Source organism: Myotis lucifugus, unplaced genomic scaffold, assembly GCF_000147115.1.
Source record: "Myotis lucifugus unplaced genomic scaffold, Myoluc2.0 scaffold_15, whole genome shotgun sequence".
Lineage (NCBI taxonomy): Eukaryota > Metazoa > Chordata > Mammalia > Chiroptera > Vespertilionidae > Myotis > Myotis lucifugus.
Window position 1 is genome coordinate 4,422,551 of NW_005871063.1, and position 19,107 is coordinate 4,441,657.

The window sequence follows — 19,107 nt, forward strand, 5'->3', positions numbered from 1 at the left end:
CTATCTTTGGCATGGCGAGGAGTTGACAGAGGGAATGTAACCGCGTCGTGTTTTGGTAGGAGAGCATGGAGCTGGTGTACAATAAGTCCAAGCCTGTGGCTGTTACCGGAATGGCTTTCCCGACGGGAGACGTCAATAACTTCGTGGTTGGCAGCGAGGAGGGGACGGTCTACACGGCCTGTCGTCATGGAAGGTGATTTTGTTTGCTTACCAATGACGTGTTCCTCATTTCCGAAAGGTCTGTGATTGCTTTCTGGGTTATCACCACCTTGCATTCTGAACGGGGTGTTTCTGAAGAGATGCAAGCGCCACCTCAAGTCTTCATGATCCTATACAGCATCCATGTGCTCTGGGCATTAGCCTTTTGTAAGCTTTTTTTTATTTTATTAAAAATATTTTTTATTGATTTTTTACAGAGAGGAAGGGAAAGGGATAGAGAGTTAGAAACATTGATGAGAGAGAAACATGGATCAGCTGCCTCCTGCACACCTCCTGCTGGGGATGTGCCCGCAACCAAGGTACATGCCCTTGACTGGAATCGAACCCGGGACCTTTCAGTCCGCAGGCCGATGCTCTATCCACTGAGCCAAACCGGCTAGGGCCTTCTGTAAGCTTTTGATGGCTCACACTGGCTTGAGGAAAAAGACCCCAGCTTCTTAGCTAACCATGTGAGACCCGCACTCCCTGCCCCCTTCCAGCCTCAGCCTTCAGGCTCCAGCCATGCACCCAGTAGGGATAAGAGTCCATGAGTTTGTACATGCAATTTCCTCCTCCCGGCCTGGCGTGTCTCTCCTGTTGGCCTGGATAATTCCTCCTCACTTTCCAGAGCCAGCGTGGAGCTCATGCCACATGGAATCTCCTCCAAACTCTTTTGGGCAAAGGAAACCATTCCCTCCTTTATGCTTCCATAGAATTTTCACTCCTTTATTCATTCATTCCTTCAAGGAATATTTGCCAAGCACCTACCATCTGCCAGACACCAATACATTATAAAGATGTGGTAGGAACAAAATAGACATGGAGTTCATATTCTGGTTGAGGTTGAAAGACAATAAACAAGTAAATATAGGATTTAAGATGCTATGCACTCTGGAGAAACGAAAGTAGAATAAGTGGGATAGGACTAGAGGCTGTCAGATAGACCTGCTATTTTGTATATTTTTTATGTATGCTTCTGCAATGATATTAATCTCATTTTATTTCAACTACTCATTCATCTGCCATTTTGCTCTTGCTATACTATTTTCATTTCATCATTGATTCCCCGCCTGGTGCCTGGCATCTAGTAAAGTGGGGAACTAAAAATCTATATGGGGGATAAAGAAATGGCAATATCCTAATACTATAGAGCAATGCCTGGGGCCCTTCCTCCCAGTCACAGAGGCTGAAATAGTATGAGATACATAAGCCACTATGAAGTTTCTAGATGCTAAGAACTCTGTCTTGATTGAGAAATTGGCCAATGCCCCCTGGAAAGCCATCAGGGAAAAGTAGAATCCAGTAATTTAGACTAGATTGTAAAATTGCATGCAAGACTTAATGAGTAGCCTCACGTCTTTTGCAAGGTTCACTGTGTTCACCTTGGTGCATAATTTCTCTCACTTTTGTTCTAATTCGATTGATTTTTCGTCTCTTGCACTCATCCTTGCCTTCTTAGATGTAATGAGGAACCAAAAACTGTTCCAAGTTTATACTCCTGTGTTTGTGTGATTTGTAGAAGTAACAAGCACCCATGGCTCAGCTATGTGGTTTTTCCATGTACACAATACGAGCTGCGATGTTCCTACTGCTCTGCACATAGTAACAAGCAGTATTTGCCTTGCTCACGTGGTTTAAAGATGACTGGGAAGATCTGCCTCCTGGCTCCATGTCGAATGGTCCTACGTCATCAAAACTGGCTAAAACCATGCATAAAAAGATCTGATAAAGTTGTTCATTCATGCAAACGTTCACTGCACACCCACTATGAGCATAGTGCACTGCTAGATGCTGCCGGGCATGCAGACATCCTTTAACCTGGCTCCTAGCTTCAAGAAACTGATGATGGTGGCAAAGGTAAACACACAACTCTCTGCAATACAGGTAAAGTGTCATAGGGGGCATGAGAGAGGCACAACAGTGCAGTGGGCCAAACGGGAGTCATAGCTTTGTCTGAACATTTATTACCGTCAACAGGGCATAGGTTCCATTGACTTGATCCAGGACCTTAATTATCTGTGAAGGCTACAGAGCGTGTTCATTGATAACTTTCAGATTTATTTGTTGGATTCTGTAATGTGAGTAACCTTTTCCATGGTGAATATTTTTGTCCTGTGGCTACTGTGCTTTCCAAGCACAAACAGAATATGTACTGTAGTTCCAAAAAAGAAGGGTGTCTGTGGTACACACCACGTATCTTTTTACAGCGCACTTGATTAAGCTTTCACACTGGCCCATCCGTCTGAAATAGAAAGCACAGATCTTCGTGAGGTTGTAAAGTAGCAGGCATTTGGCTTTGTAGTAATTTTTAATGGGTCATAGAGGGCTGTGGGGAAGAGGGGGGTGGGGTTTCTGTTTTTCGCCTAACTCAGAGAAGGTGCAAATCTACTTCCATAAATTAAACCAAGTCCTCATTTTGCACCCTATAAACCTTTTCAGGATGCTGTTAAGGGCAAGTGGAGCCTCACCAGGGGCCACTTCAAAGATCAGTTCCTCGTGTTCATTAGCACAGACTTAAAGGGTCACGTAGGGAACTGCTGTTAGCAGCTTCGCTGGGCAGAGTTTGGGTGCCCGTTGCAGGGGCACACACTGTAGCACTTTGCTCGTGATTTCACATTTTGCTCAGCACATTGACGTCCATTGGTGCTCCAGAAGCCCAAATGTTTTAATAACTCAGTTCGTTTTTACTCTCAGTAACATAATATTTAGATTCTACCATCCTAACGTATTTGTCATAGCACGTGGATTTCTAGCATATGGCACTTTGGATTTCTAGCATACGGCATATTTTCTCATTGGGTATGATTGTGTTCAGACTAGTGTGTGATATAATAGGGGCCTGGAAATAATGCCGGCTCAGTTAAGTAAGTGACATATGTCTGTGGATAACTTTCTAAATGTGTTTCACTCATTTTCAAATGTGTTACGTTTGTCTCTTTTCCTTTGTTATTTGTTTCAACAAACATTTATTGAGCTCTTATTATATGCTAATGTATTATCATAACAAGGCACCAGCCCTTAGGGATATTACAAATTTGTAAATTTCTCTTCTGCTTTCGGTGAAAACATCATTTTATCCATATTTCATTTAAGTTATACATATTATTTTGCAGTGGCAAGGGTTCCCACAAAGTATTACTTGTTCGGGTATGTCAACCTAATTTAAGAAATTTCCTTGAAAGAGTAAATATATTTATACAAGATTGTATGGAATTTTATGGCCAAGGGGCTCCACAGAAGAAATTAAAATGAAACATGTGCAGAATGTGATCACAACAATAGAATTGTCTTATTACAAATATGAAACTTCTAAGATCTAAAAATATATGATTTTCAGCAAGGTAGCTGCATCCACAATGATAGGATTTGAGGAACTCCTGAAAAAGGATTAGATGATGAAATTTTATATTAAATTCTGAAGGTTAAAAAGATTACGTTGCACTCTGTTGTTTTTTAATTATCAAAAGTAGTTTAGTATTTTCTTTCTCTCAAGACACTGTGAAACTGGTTTCACTTTGGTGGTGTAAATCTTCGGGAAGTAGTCATGCAGAGACAAATTTGTTTTTTAAAGTAACAATAACTTTGCAAAGATCACTGAAACTCTGCTCATGTGTGGCTTTTTTCATGCAGCAAAGCAGGGATCGGTGAGGTCTTCGAAGGGCACCAGGGGCCAGTGACAGGAATTAACTGCCACATGGCAGTGGGCCCCGTGGACTTTTCACACCTGTTTGTCACATCATCATTTGACTGGACTGTCAAACTGTGGACCACAAAGGTAAGAATTCCCGGAGTGAAATGCTCAGGTAACACAGAGGTACCCAGGACAATTTTTGCTCCCTGGGGGCAGGTATAGAGAATCAGAGGTCTCTTCCAGGTGACCTGGCACTGGAATTTGTACAACTTCCTCATGAGCCCCATCTGCCTCAAAGCTCCTTTCCTGGGCCTATTTTATATATTTTGAAATATATAAATAATACAGTACTGAAAACACTCTAATTGTAAAAAATTTAAACAATTCTAATGATAAAAACTGAAGTTCTCCTTCACCAACACTAATCCCACCTATGACACCCCCTTCATTGCTTATTATCCCACCCCTCTCCCCAGAGGTAACCTCTGCTGTCAGTTTAGTGTTGATGGCCCCAGGCTTTGTAGCCTTCATTACATACATATTCACCTATGGAAATAATACGACTTGGGACTGGGTTTTGTTTTTTGATTTGGGGTTTTTGTGTTTTAGTCTTTGGAGTTTTTTAAGCTAATAAATGGCACTATGTTATTGTGTTTTCAAAGGTAATTCTGACCATGTTTGGGAGCATGATAAAGGCAAAAAATCCTAGAAGGTAGCTGCAGTAACTGTGCAGGGAGAACAGTGGCTTAGATCAGTAGTTTGAGATGCAGAGAAGTAGGTGGATTTCAGAACCATTTAAGAGGTAGAAGCCACAAAAACTGGCAATTGATTTTGATACAAGGAAGGTGAGAGAGGAAGTCAGGACAAAACCCAGGTGTATGACTGGGGCAACTGGAGGTTTGTGGTAGCATTCACTGCAATGGAGAATGCCAGGAAGGGCACGTCAGGGAAGAGTGTTGCACTGGTGGAATTTAAGGTGCCTGGGGGCACAGTTCTCCATCTTCGTCAGGCAGTTTGATATGTGGGACAGAAGCAGAGAGAGCACTGGATTGTAGGTGTGCACTTATTAGCGGCCAGAATAGCAGTGATTAGTACAATCCAAGAAGTGGATTTTAAAAGAATGCTAAGATACCAATCAGAGAAAGAGGAATATTTAGGAAACCATCAGGAAAAATGAAACTAGAAAAGGAAATTTAAAAGTAACAACTCAAGAAATCGAAAATGGAATTCTTTTTGTTTGTACTTCATGGGTATTAATGAAGAGGAACTGTGTAAATAGGACAGAATTGGCTCTTAACTGTATGAAAAACAGCCTAGAGACAAGAATTTCAGTTATAAAGCTGGTTTGACCATCCAGGTAAGAACCAGAATTTTGGCAGTGGCAGGGGTGGGGGCGTGGCTTGTATAGAGAACACAGGTCTGAGAGAATCCAGCAGACATGGTGACCAATTGATATGATTTGTGAGGAGAGTCAATGACGATTCTGATATTTCTGCCTTAGGCATGTGAATGAAGGAATGGTGGTGCCAGTGATGGAAACACGAAATAAAGGAGGAGGAGGAGGAGGAGGAGGAGGAGGAGGAGGAGGAGGAGCAGGCTGAGATTGGGGGTAGAAAATTAGCAGTCTGGAGCATGTCTGGAAATTCCTAAAAGGTAATAAAAAATATTGGAGCTCAGGGGCAAGAATGAGTTAAAAATATAGTTATGACAGTGATCAGCATATAGTTAGTCCAAGGGAGAAAATTATGAGTAGAATGTGAATTTGAAGAGGAGCAGGGGACAGTTTTGGAGCTACTGGTGCTGCAGGTTTGGAAGGATTACACAGATTGGAAAGGCAAGAGGTAGGTGGCATTGACCTCAGTGAGAAGTTTCAATGGAGCAGTAGGGACAGACTGCAGATCTGTCTTTGCGGAGTGAGAAGTGAAGACAGCAGGCACAGAAAAGATAGACTCCTCTTTCAGACACTGAGCTATGAATGGAAGGAGATAGAGCATTGCTAGCAGGGACAGCTAGGCCAAGGAAGGATTTGATTATTATACTTTTGGAGAAACTTGAGCATGTTGGTGGCCTGCAGAGAAGGAGCCAATGAAAATTGTAGATTGATAGTGGGTGGTTTGAAAAATTGAGAAGGGTGATATCAGGTGTCCATGTGGGGATGGGGTGGGGAGAAGAGGCAGGACACAGCTAAGACTAGAGGAAAGACTATGGATAGGTTTAGTTAAAGGGAAGTGGAGAATAAGAGAAGGTCTCTATTTTCTCATTGAGGTCAGAAGCACACTTATCTGCTAACACTGATGGGAGCTGGGATGTGGCAGGGAGAGGAGAAAGGCTTAGATCAGGTCTTGCAAGAGATGGGACATGGCCCTGACTCCAGAGGATGTCTGAACATCACAGACTCAAGGAGCAATTGGGGCTAAATATCAAAGATGCATTTTACAGGTGGTGACTAATTTAACTTGTACAAGAGCACTAGAAATTGTGTAAAATCTCCATCATTGAATCTCTTAGGTCTTCAGAAACCTCCTGAATCTGACATTTAAAACTGCCCACAATCTGTCCCCAAATGACTATAGCAGGTCTACAAATTCAGGTATGGGAGATGCACCACTTCTCTTTAATTCTAGGTAAAGGGTTCTCAAAGTGTGTCCCTTGATCGTCATGGGCTGCATTACCTAGGACTAATCAGAAATGCAAATTCTCTGGGCATCACTCCAGACCTTCTGCATCAGAAAGTCTGGGGTGGGGCCTGGCAATCTGTGCTCTAACCCAACTTGAAATTTTATTTCAAATTCCCCGTCTGGCAGAACTAAGTGGGGCAGTTCCGTTATTTTGAGGGTCCCTCCTTTCTCCTCTCAGTGAAGTCAGAGGGTTGTGTTTGGGAACTAGGGTTCAGGGTTCAGACAAGAAAATGAAAACCAATGTCCCACACCCCAACCAGCTTTCCCGACCTAATTAACACCCTACTTGCTCTGGTGAGGCGGTTGTACTGTGAGTATATCTGAAACCCCAAATTTATCAGGACATTTTGTGGTGATATACTGGGAACAATGGTTCCACTTTATGCTCTTAACAACGCTGGCTCGTCTGTCTCCTCATCTTAATCTGAACATGCATAAAATTTAAAGGAAATGGTGGCACCATCTCTAAAAATTACTAATCACGTTTGCAAGACTATGACTAAAAATAACCTTTATTTGAATAAAAGGGCAAAGTGAAAATATAAATATTGATTTGGAAATAGTGGAAAACAAGGTTTTCGGGGTTTTTTTTTTTAGTCTTGTTGACAATAAAGAATTTTCAGACAGGTGCAGAGCAGAGAAAAAAAATGAGATGAGTAATTATATTTTAGTCCCTTCTGACTAAAATGGCTACCTTAGTAATCTTTATTTTAAACTCACTGAGTAACTTGGAGTCCTCTGATCATTTAAACAAAGCTGAAGAAAGTTAGCGGAGGCATACTGGATAATTGAGGTAGGGAAACCTTCACAATTAAGATTATGTCTCGGTCTGTTCAAACTGCAATAACAAAATACCATAGACTGGGTGGCTTATAACCAACAGAAATTTTTCTCAAAGTTCTGGAGGCTGAGAAACCCGAGATAGAGGTGCTGTGTTCAGGTGATGGCTCTCTTCCTGGTTCATAGCCAACTCCTTCTCACTGTGTCCCCACTTCTGGAAGATATTGGGGATCTCTGTGGAGTCTCAGATAAGACACTAATTTCATTGGTGAGGGCCTCACCTTCATGATCTAATCACTTCCAAAGGTCCCCACCTCCTATTATTCTCATCTTTGGGAATTGGGATTTCAACATAAGAATTTTTTTTTTGAGGGGGGAGGGAACCACAAACATTCAAATCATAGCAGATTGCAAATCAAATAACATAAGGAAGAAGACTTCAAGGTGTAGAAAGAGTTGGTGCTGAGAGAAGTCAGATTTAAAATGTGGCTTCAATATGATGCTTTGTGCATAAAAATAAGTATAGCTCAAAAAGGATAACCAAAGGAAATTTAAAGGAAAGCCAAACAACAGGAAAACTCTGTACATTCCACTGACCAAGAATTCACATATCTAACACAGAGATAAAATATTAGGAAAGAAAATCTGTCTTCCGAAGGGAGAATGTTATACTGGAATTAGCATATTGAGTGAAATGAATCTAATCTTGAAGCCCATAGGGAAGTTCATATCCATGCACTTTGCATAAGTAATGTGATTGACAATAGCACTTGACACTGTTTTAAAAAGAGAGAACTGTGATTTTAAAGATCAAGACTAAAAAATAAAATTTCTCTACACAGGATATTAAAAACACTACAGTTTAATAGAAAAAGTATATTTGGAGGAAATGCAGTCATTGTCAATTCTCTTTGTGATTTGAAAACTTAATATTACCAATACCTTCATATATGGTTTTATTTAAATTTTCCATGAAGATTAGACAGAACTTTTGATTTGGAAAGGCTAAAGGAAGAATATAATACTGAATATTTTGGGCTTCTGAATAGTCCCCAAAGAGTGGATTAGTTCTCAAACATCAAATAGCCACGCTGCCTATTGGTGGAAAATTAACCTATCTAAAAGTATTATAGAATCTTGAAATTTTAAAATGATTTATTTTCCGGTTTCGTTAGCTTAATTGACTGAATAAGAGAAAATAATTATGTTTTAGTAATAGAGGCAGATTCTTTTTTTGTCAGAAACTTAAGGCAATATAATTAAGGGTATAGCTTTATTTTAATTATAATAATGCAACCATTTTTGATAGTGATAGAAACTTTCTTCATCATCTTAATTATCAACATATTTTATTTTAACTTTATGCAAGCAAAGTAAATAAACTATATGACCCTTGCTTCAGTGGATAAAGAGTTAAAATAGAACCATGTGTAGAAAAGAGTATTGTTATGTTGATTACTTAGCATATAGGCAATACATGGGAGAGTCCAAATGAATAGTAGAACAACCAGATGTGTGCTAATTGAGATGTGGGGGCAGGGTGGGGAAGATAAACTAGCCTGGCCCTTGTGCCTCAGTGGTTGAGTGTCGACCCAGGAACCAAGAGGTGACGTCACCAGTTTGATTCCCAGTCAGGCACATACCTGGGTTATGGGCTTGATCCCCAGTAGGAGGCAGTAGCCAATTCCCCTTCCTCATTGATGTTTCTATCTGTTCTCTCTCTAAAAATCAATAAAAACACTTTTTAAAAATAGAATGTAGGCCCTCTACCTATTCACATGAGGTCTCCCATCTCTATATGCCCAACTTCCCCTTCCCTCCATCTTATTGAAAACAAAACAAAACATAGACACCCACCCTTGACCGTGATGTCCCTTTTCCATCCTGTATTCTGACTTTTCCCACTGAACTGCAGTTTTACCTCCTACAGCAGGGGTGGGCAACCCCTGGCACACGTGCCAAACATGGCACGCCAGTAACTTCTGCTGGCACACGAAACCTCTCTCTTATAATCTTCCATTTACACTTTTTTTCTTAATATCGACTTTTTTATTTTTCAGATAAATTCAGTGTAGGTGCATCTTAGATAAATAAATAATTTTACATAACAAGTTATCTTAAAGACCATAGACATGGATTGAAGAGAGAGGGGAAGAGCAATTTCTATGCCTCTGCCTTAACTCTCCCTGCCTTCCTAGATCCAACCAGTTTTTTGGTTTCATTCACATATGCTTGTGAATCTTTGTTCTCAGTGATGAATTTTGTTAAGTCTCGTAATAGGAGTAGCCTGACGGATGAAAGTAGTAGCTCGTGCATATCTCTGAAGGTCACGAAATAAAAACCTGATGTAAAATCTCTGTCATCAGTGATGCAGCAGCAAAAGTCCCACTGATAATATCAAACGGAGTCATAAAGTTTTGTCAGATTATCAGTGTACATGTATACATTAAAAAGTAAATGTATTTTTCATCATCATATACTGTGTTTTTGTCGCTTGAATGAATTTTATTATTTCTTCAAGGTTCTTCACATACATACACCTTAAGAGATATCAAGTAGGCATAACATGTTCTCAAAAAATTAAGGTTGGCACGCAGAAGAATTTCGAGTCAGAGATTTTGCTGGTTTTGGCACGCACTCACAAAAAGGTTGCCCACCCCTGTCCTACAGTCTACCTGTATCCCTATGCTCACCACTAAACCTGTTCCTTCAAAAATTGCCCTGACCTCCTTCTTGCCTGTTCCCATGTCATTTTCCTATGGTCATTTTGCTGTTTCAATCATGTTGATTAGTCCCTGGGAACATCCTTCTTTAAATACATCAATGGGGCTATTTTTAAGTGAACAGTAAAAAGCTGTATACTTAAAAGTCTATCCTTGGTGATCCTTTTAAAAAGATTTAAGAATGCATTGCCTGAATAAATTCTCTTGAGTCCCAGCTTTTACCTTTTACTCTATCTTAGCACATTAAATTTTGCATCCATCAAGAAATACTGGAGTTGATGCTCAGAAATAAAGTATGAACTCTTGGCTGGATGAAAATATTCATTATTCCACTCAGCTTTTCTGTTTGCTGAGGTTTGGGATAATGTTGTTCCTGTGCTGTAGTTTAGCTTAGTGGCTGGACAAGTTATGAGTCTTTGGGCTTTTGATCATTGCATCCAGTTTGGAAAGTTTCAGTGGATTCCAATTAAACATTGGGTTCATATTGATTTTGGTTCGGGTACAGCTTCTCAAGGACTAAGGTTCTTGATACTCTTTGTGTGTTTGCCAGCTCAGTCCCTTCCTTTCAACTTCAAAGGGTTCATGTTTCTTCTGCTCATATTGATAATATCCTCCAAATCCTTTCTGTACTAGAACTTTGGCCCTAAAATTCCATTCCTTTATGCTGACTGGTCAGGTATATGGCCTGACTTCCGCATGTGTTGGTATTTGATGGTGATCCTGGACAGCACCCTGGGGTGCGATCATCCAGAAACCTTTCAGGACACACCTTTGACTGATGGAAATCCGTGACTTCCTCCAACTACGACTTGACATTGCATAATCTGTCCTAGCAGTTCACATGCATCTTGGTCCTCTAGTCTTTTAACAAAACAGTGAATCTGAAAACACAATTATTTAAGTGACACAGTGGTGATAACTTTGTACAAATTAGAAAGATAATCTTCCATTTTCAAGCAACTGCTGTGAAATCAATAAATAATAAGTATTATCTATTTCAGTTTTACATCCTCTGCCAAGTTTAAAATATAAGAATGGCTATCTTGGCTGATTTTTCCCCCTCTTACCAACTAGAAAGGAATGATAATTTGAGTTTTTATGAATAAAAGAAATGGGAAAATTTTGTTTCTAAGAAAAAACATTACTTATTATATTTAAACATATTCATTGAAAATGATTATGCATTGAAATAAATGTTAAACATGGCTATATTATAGCTAATGTAATAAAAATACTTTTGTCTTGTCCAATGAATCATCACATTTAGTATATGTAGAAGTTTCACCCATAAGACTGTGAGGTTCTTGAGAATAGGCCCATATTATTTTGTCTGCCTCCCCAGTACCTTACAGTCTTGGCACCTGGTAGGTACTGAATAAATCACTGAATTAATACATGAATGAATAATCCCTGGGTTTTTTAAACAAAACAAAACACATATATTAAAGAAATATTGTAGCAAATATTTAGTTAGCAGTGGTTTTGAGCAGTAAGATGCATGGCCATAATTTAGAAATATAATGATTAGAAAACTGAGGTTAAGCTTTTAAAATTCTATTAGGAAATATTTAAGAAGCTATAATTTTGGGAAAAATATCTAAGGCAACCATCCAGGCAGGAATAGAGTGGCCTCCTAAATATTTTTCTTACAAAGTAGATGAGTAGAATTCCCATTAGTTTGGGAGGATGATCTAAAGAGCTGGGCAACATGGTGTGTGTCTTTAGCCACCCCTTCCACTTAAGAGAGTATTTGTCCAAGTGAGCAAGGGAAGAGGCTCCTGACAGTTACCACTTGGTACACTGTGGCCTAGTTACATGCAGGAAGGCTCTTTCTAAAGATATCCCTGGGAAACTCTGTCTCTTGTGGGATGTGGTTCCCTCCCGTAAAAGGGGGCTTGACTCTTCTCTAAACCATAGTTTATATGAGAAATTCCTCACTAGAACTAAAGCAGTATAGTTGGGATGGAGAGGGAAATGTTCTAAAAACGCTTCTCAAAGTAGGTGACATCCACGCCAAAGTATGAAAGAGTTAGTTAGGTAAAGAGAGGGAAGGAAGGGCATTTAAGCAAAAGGAAAAGAATATTAAAAAACAGAAGCATGGAATAGTTGATACTCCAGCTCTGTGACTTTAGAAAAGTTACTTTACCTCTCTGTGCTGCAGTTTATTCATCTATACAATGGGAATTAAAATAAAGGATACATGTGGAGATTAAATGAACTAATATATGTCAAGCTCCTAGAACAGTGCTGGGCACAGGATAAGCACTATGAAAAAAAGTAGCAATACTATTATTATTAAATGTTATTGTTGCAATTGTTATTTTGATATTTAAGTGGTTTAGTTGGGCTGGAGCAATGGGTACAAGGTGACCAAACAGGAATAATGAAAAGATGTCTCTGGAGGCAAAAAGGGACCAGATGGTGAAAGACAGTCTGATGCTATTCAGTGGAGTGTAGACTTTCTTTTGAAAATGAAAAGGGCTATAGATCATTCTAAAGTGGGGCCTCACTGCCTCTTCTTTGATATCACACCAGGTAAGACTGGGCAGCAAAGACATCTCACCTTCCCCTCAGGATTCTGAAGCACAGTCTTAGTTAGCATTATGTTCTACATCTGATGACTGCTTCATCAGATCACCAGCAATACTTGCGTCCCGGATTAACTCTACACATTCCATAGATCTCTCCTATCTCGACATAAGTTGATTGGATTATTAAAGAGCACTCAAAATTCGAACACATTCAATGGTAGCATCTTGATTGACCAGAATGTTCACTTTTGCAACCCTTCGTGAAACTTTCCTCCCAACTCACTATTCCTCTTAAATTTTCAGATGCTCAATCATGATGATAAATAAAGACTACAATGATATTGATGATAATAATAAATAATAGGAATTGCATTCAACTGAATACTTCCAGTGACTCACAGTGATGTCACATAATTCTAAGTATGCTTCTGTAAATATTCTGCCACGTGACCCCCGTCTTGAATGGATCTTGCAGAATTGTCTCATGTGACCTTTCTGTTGGCTTTATGTTTACTTGTTCCTCCATTGTATCTTCAGCTGGACTTTTCTCTAACAACTTATAATTATTTTTAAACTTGTGAGCAAAATATACCCATATTCCCTTCCTCATCCTTTTCCTAACAGACTTCTGTCACTGTTCTAATCCTCACACAGAGCCCCATTAGTCTCTTCACACCGGTCCTCCCTCCTACCCAAGTCCTGACTTTGCAAAGGGGATTTAAAAATGGCAAGACAAGATGGAGATACTCCCATTTGCCTTAAATATTAAGAAAGCCTATGTAAGGATTTTTTTCTTGGTATATTCTAATAGCCATTACTTTCACAATTTCTACACATTTCTTTAACTACTTTCTTTTTTTTCAGAGTAGTATATTGCTTTGTTCTTTATCCTGTGTCTAATATATGCTATTTTGCCAGTGTTACAAACAATATAGAATGAGTAGAGTTTGACCATTAGGAAAAATTACTACTTTATCAACTTGGGACAATAAAAATGGAGAGATTTTTCTCATTCTTCTAGTACTTTGTAAAGAATAAATAAGAGTTTTGTAGAGGAAAAATAAGTATAATTAATCATTGAAAACTCTCGTTTTTCCTTCCAAAGTGGAGTAACAGGCCCTCCCATAAATTCTGGGGAAACAGACCTCAGTGTTTACTACTGGAAGCTCACCAGCTCTGTGGAAGTTTCTGGAGAGGAATGTTGTGGAATTGGCAGTGGAGTGAAATAGTTTTCTCCCCTGTCCCCTGGTTCATTGGCTTGAACTAAGCCCAAGTCGAAAGTAAGAAGAAGGCTCTTATAAGTTGTCAGTTTCCTTCTCACTTAGGACCTTCCTTCATGATTAAAAACTTAACTTTTAAACCAGATTTCCCTTTTACCACTCGGCCAGGCCCAGTGCATTAAGAGGGATAATGGGTCACTAATCCAGGAGGGTTTTGCTTGAGACTCTTGGCTTCCACCCACCTATGGAACTTACTTTATGCTTGATTGATTTGCTTTTTCTCTCCCTCAATCATGTCCACCCCCCGTTTTACAAAGTTCAGTCAATGAGTTGACTTTTGCTATTAAGACCATTTTTTTTAACATGACAATCCATGGACCATCCAAATGAAGTGTGTCTTTCTGTCGGTGAGTGTCTGCATGTGTGTGATCTTGTTTCTTCCTTTTATAGTATTTTATGTTAATCTAGATTTCTAATAACTTAGAACAGTCATTCTCTTCTCTTAAGAATACCCTTCTCCAAAAAAGTCTATCCATTTGAAAAAAAAAAAAAAAAAAGCTCCTAAAGAGCAGATATGGGCTATGTCTTTGTTATCAAGTTTGTGACAAAGTTATTACCAGTCTCTCCGAAGTTGGTGTCTCCCCATGCTCATTCTTCCTGCTATTCTCTTTTTAAAAAAATATATTTTTATTGATTTTTTACAGAGAGGAAGGGAGGGGGTTAGAGAGTCAGAAACATTGATGAGAGAGAAACATCAATCAGCTGCCTCTTGCACACCCCCCACTGGGGATGTGCCCGCAACCAAGGTACATGCCCTTGACCAGAATCGAACCCGGGACCCTTCAGTCCACAGACCAACGCTCTGTCCACTGAGCCAAACCGGTTAGGGCTTCCTGCTATTCTCTTAACATAATCTTCCTGAACTACACCTTTCATTGTGCCATCGCCTTATACTACAACATAAAAGAGTGTTTGGATACTGAGGATCTTAACTGGCATTTTTAAAAGCAGTTCCATGATTTTAAAACAATACAGAAAGAGTTAAACAAGTATCTTTAGCAGGGAGACCTTTTAATGTTTTCTTTAGGAACAGACCGGATATATGGCCTGAGATCCCAAAACCTATGTGGATAATGGGGCTTGTTTTGACCCAAGAACGCTGAGAGAACAGTATTCCTTGGAACAGATGTCTGGAAACTTTGACGCTGCTCTCCTTGCTTTCCTAATCGTTTCAAACACCTCAACCTGCATTTCATGGTTTTCCACCCTTTTGGACAAGCATTTAGCCATTAGTCCCACAAATTATAAATTCCATCTTTCTCATTTGCACTCCCACTAATAATGTCAAACAAGTAAACAAGAATAAAATCAGTAGGAGTGGAGATGATTAAACTTGAGGATATCTTGAGAGAAAGGAAAGAGAGACTGAAAGGAAGGAAGACTTAAGTGCCCAGAAACAGTATTTCGAGATGGAGGCATGTCAGGCTCTGAAAACCGTGGAAGGAGCTCTCCATGAAGGCAGGTATAGTGCCAGCACTACGGGGAATTGTGATTAAATAAATATACCACTTATTTTTCTATAGACACTCTTTATGCCCTTTACAGAATCAAAGTCCATGTGTGGGAATGAAGAAAGACAGACAACTAGAAAATCTGGTTAAGTCACAGAAAGCAAACCTGAGGAGTACTTTGCAGATAATGCCCTCATTTTACAGAAAAGAAAACCAATGCCTAGAGAGGGGTGATGTGGACATCCTCTTAGCCCCAGATTTCTTCCACTCACATTGCTTGTAATTGAGTCCGTTAGAAATCAGTGTGTTAAAAAGCAATAGTTTTAATATTTTGAACTGTCTGCCTATTTTTGTTTGCCATTTAGTAGTGGACTCAGATGCTGGAATAACTTACCATTTTATCTGGTCTAATAATATATCACTCTATAGTCATAAAATCACTCTCATAATAATTTTAATCAACACCAAAAAATCCAAAATGTAAATACAATATAATGTTAAGGTCTTTTATTGTATTTATTTGTTGTTTTCTTCTTTCCACTGAGCTGAGCTTCTTCAGGTTAGTGGTCATATTTCACATTGGTTCTCTATTCCCCACAGTTTTAGTCAGAGTGGTAAATGGTTCATATATAATACTAGAGGCCTGGTGCATGGATTAGTGCACCAGTGGGGTCCCTTGATCTGGCCTGCGAGGATCAGTGAACCTCCGCCCCACCACAGCCCAGCCTTACCTGCTAGCTCATTAGGCTCCAGCCTGCTGTATACATCGATCCCGCACAGCACGAAGTAGTGCACGAAGCGGCAGGTAGCCGGGGCAGGGAGCCCAAGCCTGGGCTGGGTGCCGCGCTGCTCCTGCTTATCCCAGCCCCACAGGGTGACTATCCACAGGAGAGGCTCGCGCTGCCGCAGCTGTGTTCACCAGCCATGAGCCCGGCATCTGGTGCCTGTCCATCAGCTGGGTGGCTCGCCCACTGTGGGAACACACTGACCACCATGGGGCAGTTCCTACATTGAGCGCCTGCCCCCTAGTGGTCAGTGCGCATCATAGCTACCAGCTGGTTGTCCGGTCGCTTAGGCTTTTATATATATAGATAGGCTGATTATCTTATTGACCATTTACATACAAACTAAATTAAGCCTCTAGCACAGTGGTTCTCAACCTTCCTAATGCCGCGACCCTTTAATACAGTTCCTCATGTTGTGGTGACCCCCAACCATAAAATTATTTTCGTTGCTACTTCATAACTGTAATTTTGCTACTGTTATGAATCGTAATGGAAATATCTGATATGGAGGATGTATTTTCATTGTTACAAATTGAACATAATTAAAGCATAGTGAATAATCACAAAAACACTATATAATTATATATGTGTTTTCCGATGGTCTTAGGCGACCCCTGTGAAAGGGTCGTTCGACCCCCAAAGGGGTTGCGACCCACAGGTTGAGAACCGCTGCTCTAGCAGTTATATTGCTGATTAATGATCAGATAAATTCAGGAGTTTTATATTTATTGCAAATTTATTTCAATCCTCATTCAGGCACCCAGTGACTGAATACTCCATGGATCTGTAAAGACACCTCTGTTCTTTATTGATATTTCTGACAACTGGATTCTCCATTTATCACCTTTTTTCTACTCCATTGATCATTTGCTCTTCTGTGCAATTAATTGTACACACATATAAACACATAAATGTTTACATATCAATCTATATGTTATCATTGAAAAACATGCATGAAGATAATAACTGCAAATTTTTCACAATCACTCAAAGTCCCTAGTTTACATTAAGGTTTACTCTTAGTGTTGTACATTCTATGGGTTTGGACAAATGTATACTGACAAGTATCCATCCTTACAATATCATACAGAATATTTTCATTGGCCTAAAAATCCTCTGTGCTCTGCCTGTTTATCCCTATACTGTACTCCTAACCCTTGGCAGCCACTGATATTTTTACTATCTGCATAGTTTTGCCTTTTCCAGAATGTCATATAGTTGGAATCAAGTAGTATGTTGGCTTTTCAAATTGGCTTCTTTCACTTAGTAATATGCATTTACATTCCTTCTATGTCTTTTCACACCTTGATAACTGATTTCTTTTTAGCAATGAATTATATTCCATTGTCTGGATGCACTATAGTTTATTTATTTATTCATCTACTGAAAGATACCTTAGTTGTTTCCAAGTTTTGGCATTTTGAATAAAGCTGCTATAAACATCCATCCATGTGCAGGTTTTAGTGTGGATATAAGTTTTCAACTCCTTTGGGTAAATACCAATGAGCATAATTGCTGAATTATATGGTAAAAGTATGTTTAGTTTTAAAGAAACTGCCAGACTGTTTTCCAACGTGGCTGCACCATTTTGCATGCCCACCAGCAATGAATGAGAGTTCCTGTTGTTCCACATAGACAGACAGCATTTGGTGTTGTCAGTGTTCTGGATTTTGGCCATTCTACAAGGTGTGTAGTGGTATCTTGTTTTAATTTGCATCTCCGTTATGACATATGATCTGGAGCATCTTTTCATGTGCTTACTTGCCATCTCTGTATCTTCTTTAGTGAGGTGTCTGGTAAAGTCTTTGGCCCATTTTTTAATCAAGTTGTTTGCTTTCTTATTGTTGAGTTTTAAAAGTCCTTTATCAAATGCATCTTTTGCAAATATTTTCTCCCAGTCTGTGGTTTGTCTTCTCATTCTCTTGATAACAGTATAAATTTATTTAACATTCTACTTGTAAGTAAAGGCAAGTATCGTGTTCTTTATTCTTCTAACCAAAATACTACTACATTTGATCAATTTTGTATTCATTAAGCCAATATTAAAGAAGAGGTTAATGTGCTTTTAACCTCATGCCAAGGCCTTGAAATGAGACACAGTCCCTGCTCAAATGGGTGCATAGTATACATCTCCCTACTCAAACTTAAGTAAAGAATGGAATTTCTTTCAAGGAAAAATGTCCTTGTCAACCTCACTGTCTTGCTTTTTTCATTCTAATGTAATGTAAATACATATAGACAGAGAACAAGGTAACACTCCTTATACTTATTCATTTAATGCCTAACTATCGAGGGCTTACTATGGTCCCTGCACTGGGAATATAAGAGAACGAAGGTAGACAAAGTCCCTGACTTCACAGACATGTCCATTCCGGTTGAGAAAGGAAAAAAGGGGGAGGAAAAGCTCCTAAATATAATTGACTCTCATTATTCACAGTGAACTGGCCAACACCAAACCATTGCTTCTAGGGGAAATGTAGGATTAAGTTCCCGAGAGCCTCTGGTCACCACATTTTCATCAAACACTTAATACATGATCTTGTTTTATGTGTGTTTCTGTTTAAAGACACCTTACTTAATATGTATGGTTGATCCATTAACATTGAATTGCAACTAATGGCTCGTGCCTGAAGGTAGCTTAATAACATACCTATTTTCTCTGGAAGGCACATTGCAGTCTTCTTGCGATAGGAACACTAGAAGGCACTCAGCATTATGCTTGCGGGCCATTTTATTTTAAATAAGTTTTTATTGATTTTAGAGAGAGAGGAAGGGAGAGGGAGAGATAGAAACATCTATCAGGTGCCTTCTGCACATCCCCTACTGGGGATCGAGCTCGCAACCCGGGCATGTGCTCTGACTGGAATCGAACTGGCAACCCCTTGGTACACAGCACGATGCTCAACCAACTTAGCCACACCTGCCAGGCTCAGGGGCCACCTTAAACAGAGACATCAACAGCAGGAGAACCCACAAAAATGGAAACCACGTGGCACTCAGTAGGTCACAAAAATGATATTTGTTTACAGTGTGAGAGCTGCAACAGCCAG

The 19,107-nt window shown here is 39.6% G+C and overlaps 1 protein-coding gene across 5 annotated transcripts in view; it reads left to right on the forward strand.

The window, feature by feature from the left end:
- The window catches only part of DYNC1I1 (dynein cytoplasmic 1 intermediate chain 1), a 274,473-nt gene that overhangs the window by 215,738 nt on the left and 39,628 nt on the right, over positions 1-19,107 (forward strand). For all 5 annotated transcript variants that reach the window (XM_023750671.1, XM_023750669.1, XM_023750673.1 and 2 more), the window contains 2 exons: positions 60-193; positions 3,829-3,973. In XM_023750671.1, the coding sequence (XP_023606439.1) occupies positions 60-193; positions 3,829-3,973 (279 nt within the window). The remainder of the gene's footprint in view (positions 1-59; positions 194-3,828; positions 3,974-19,107) is intronic.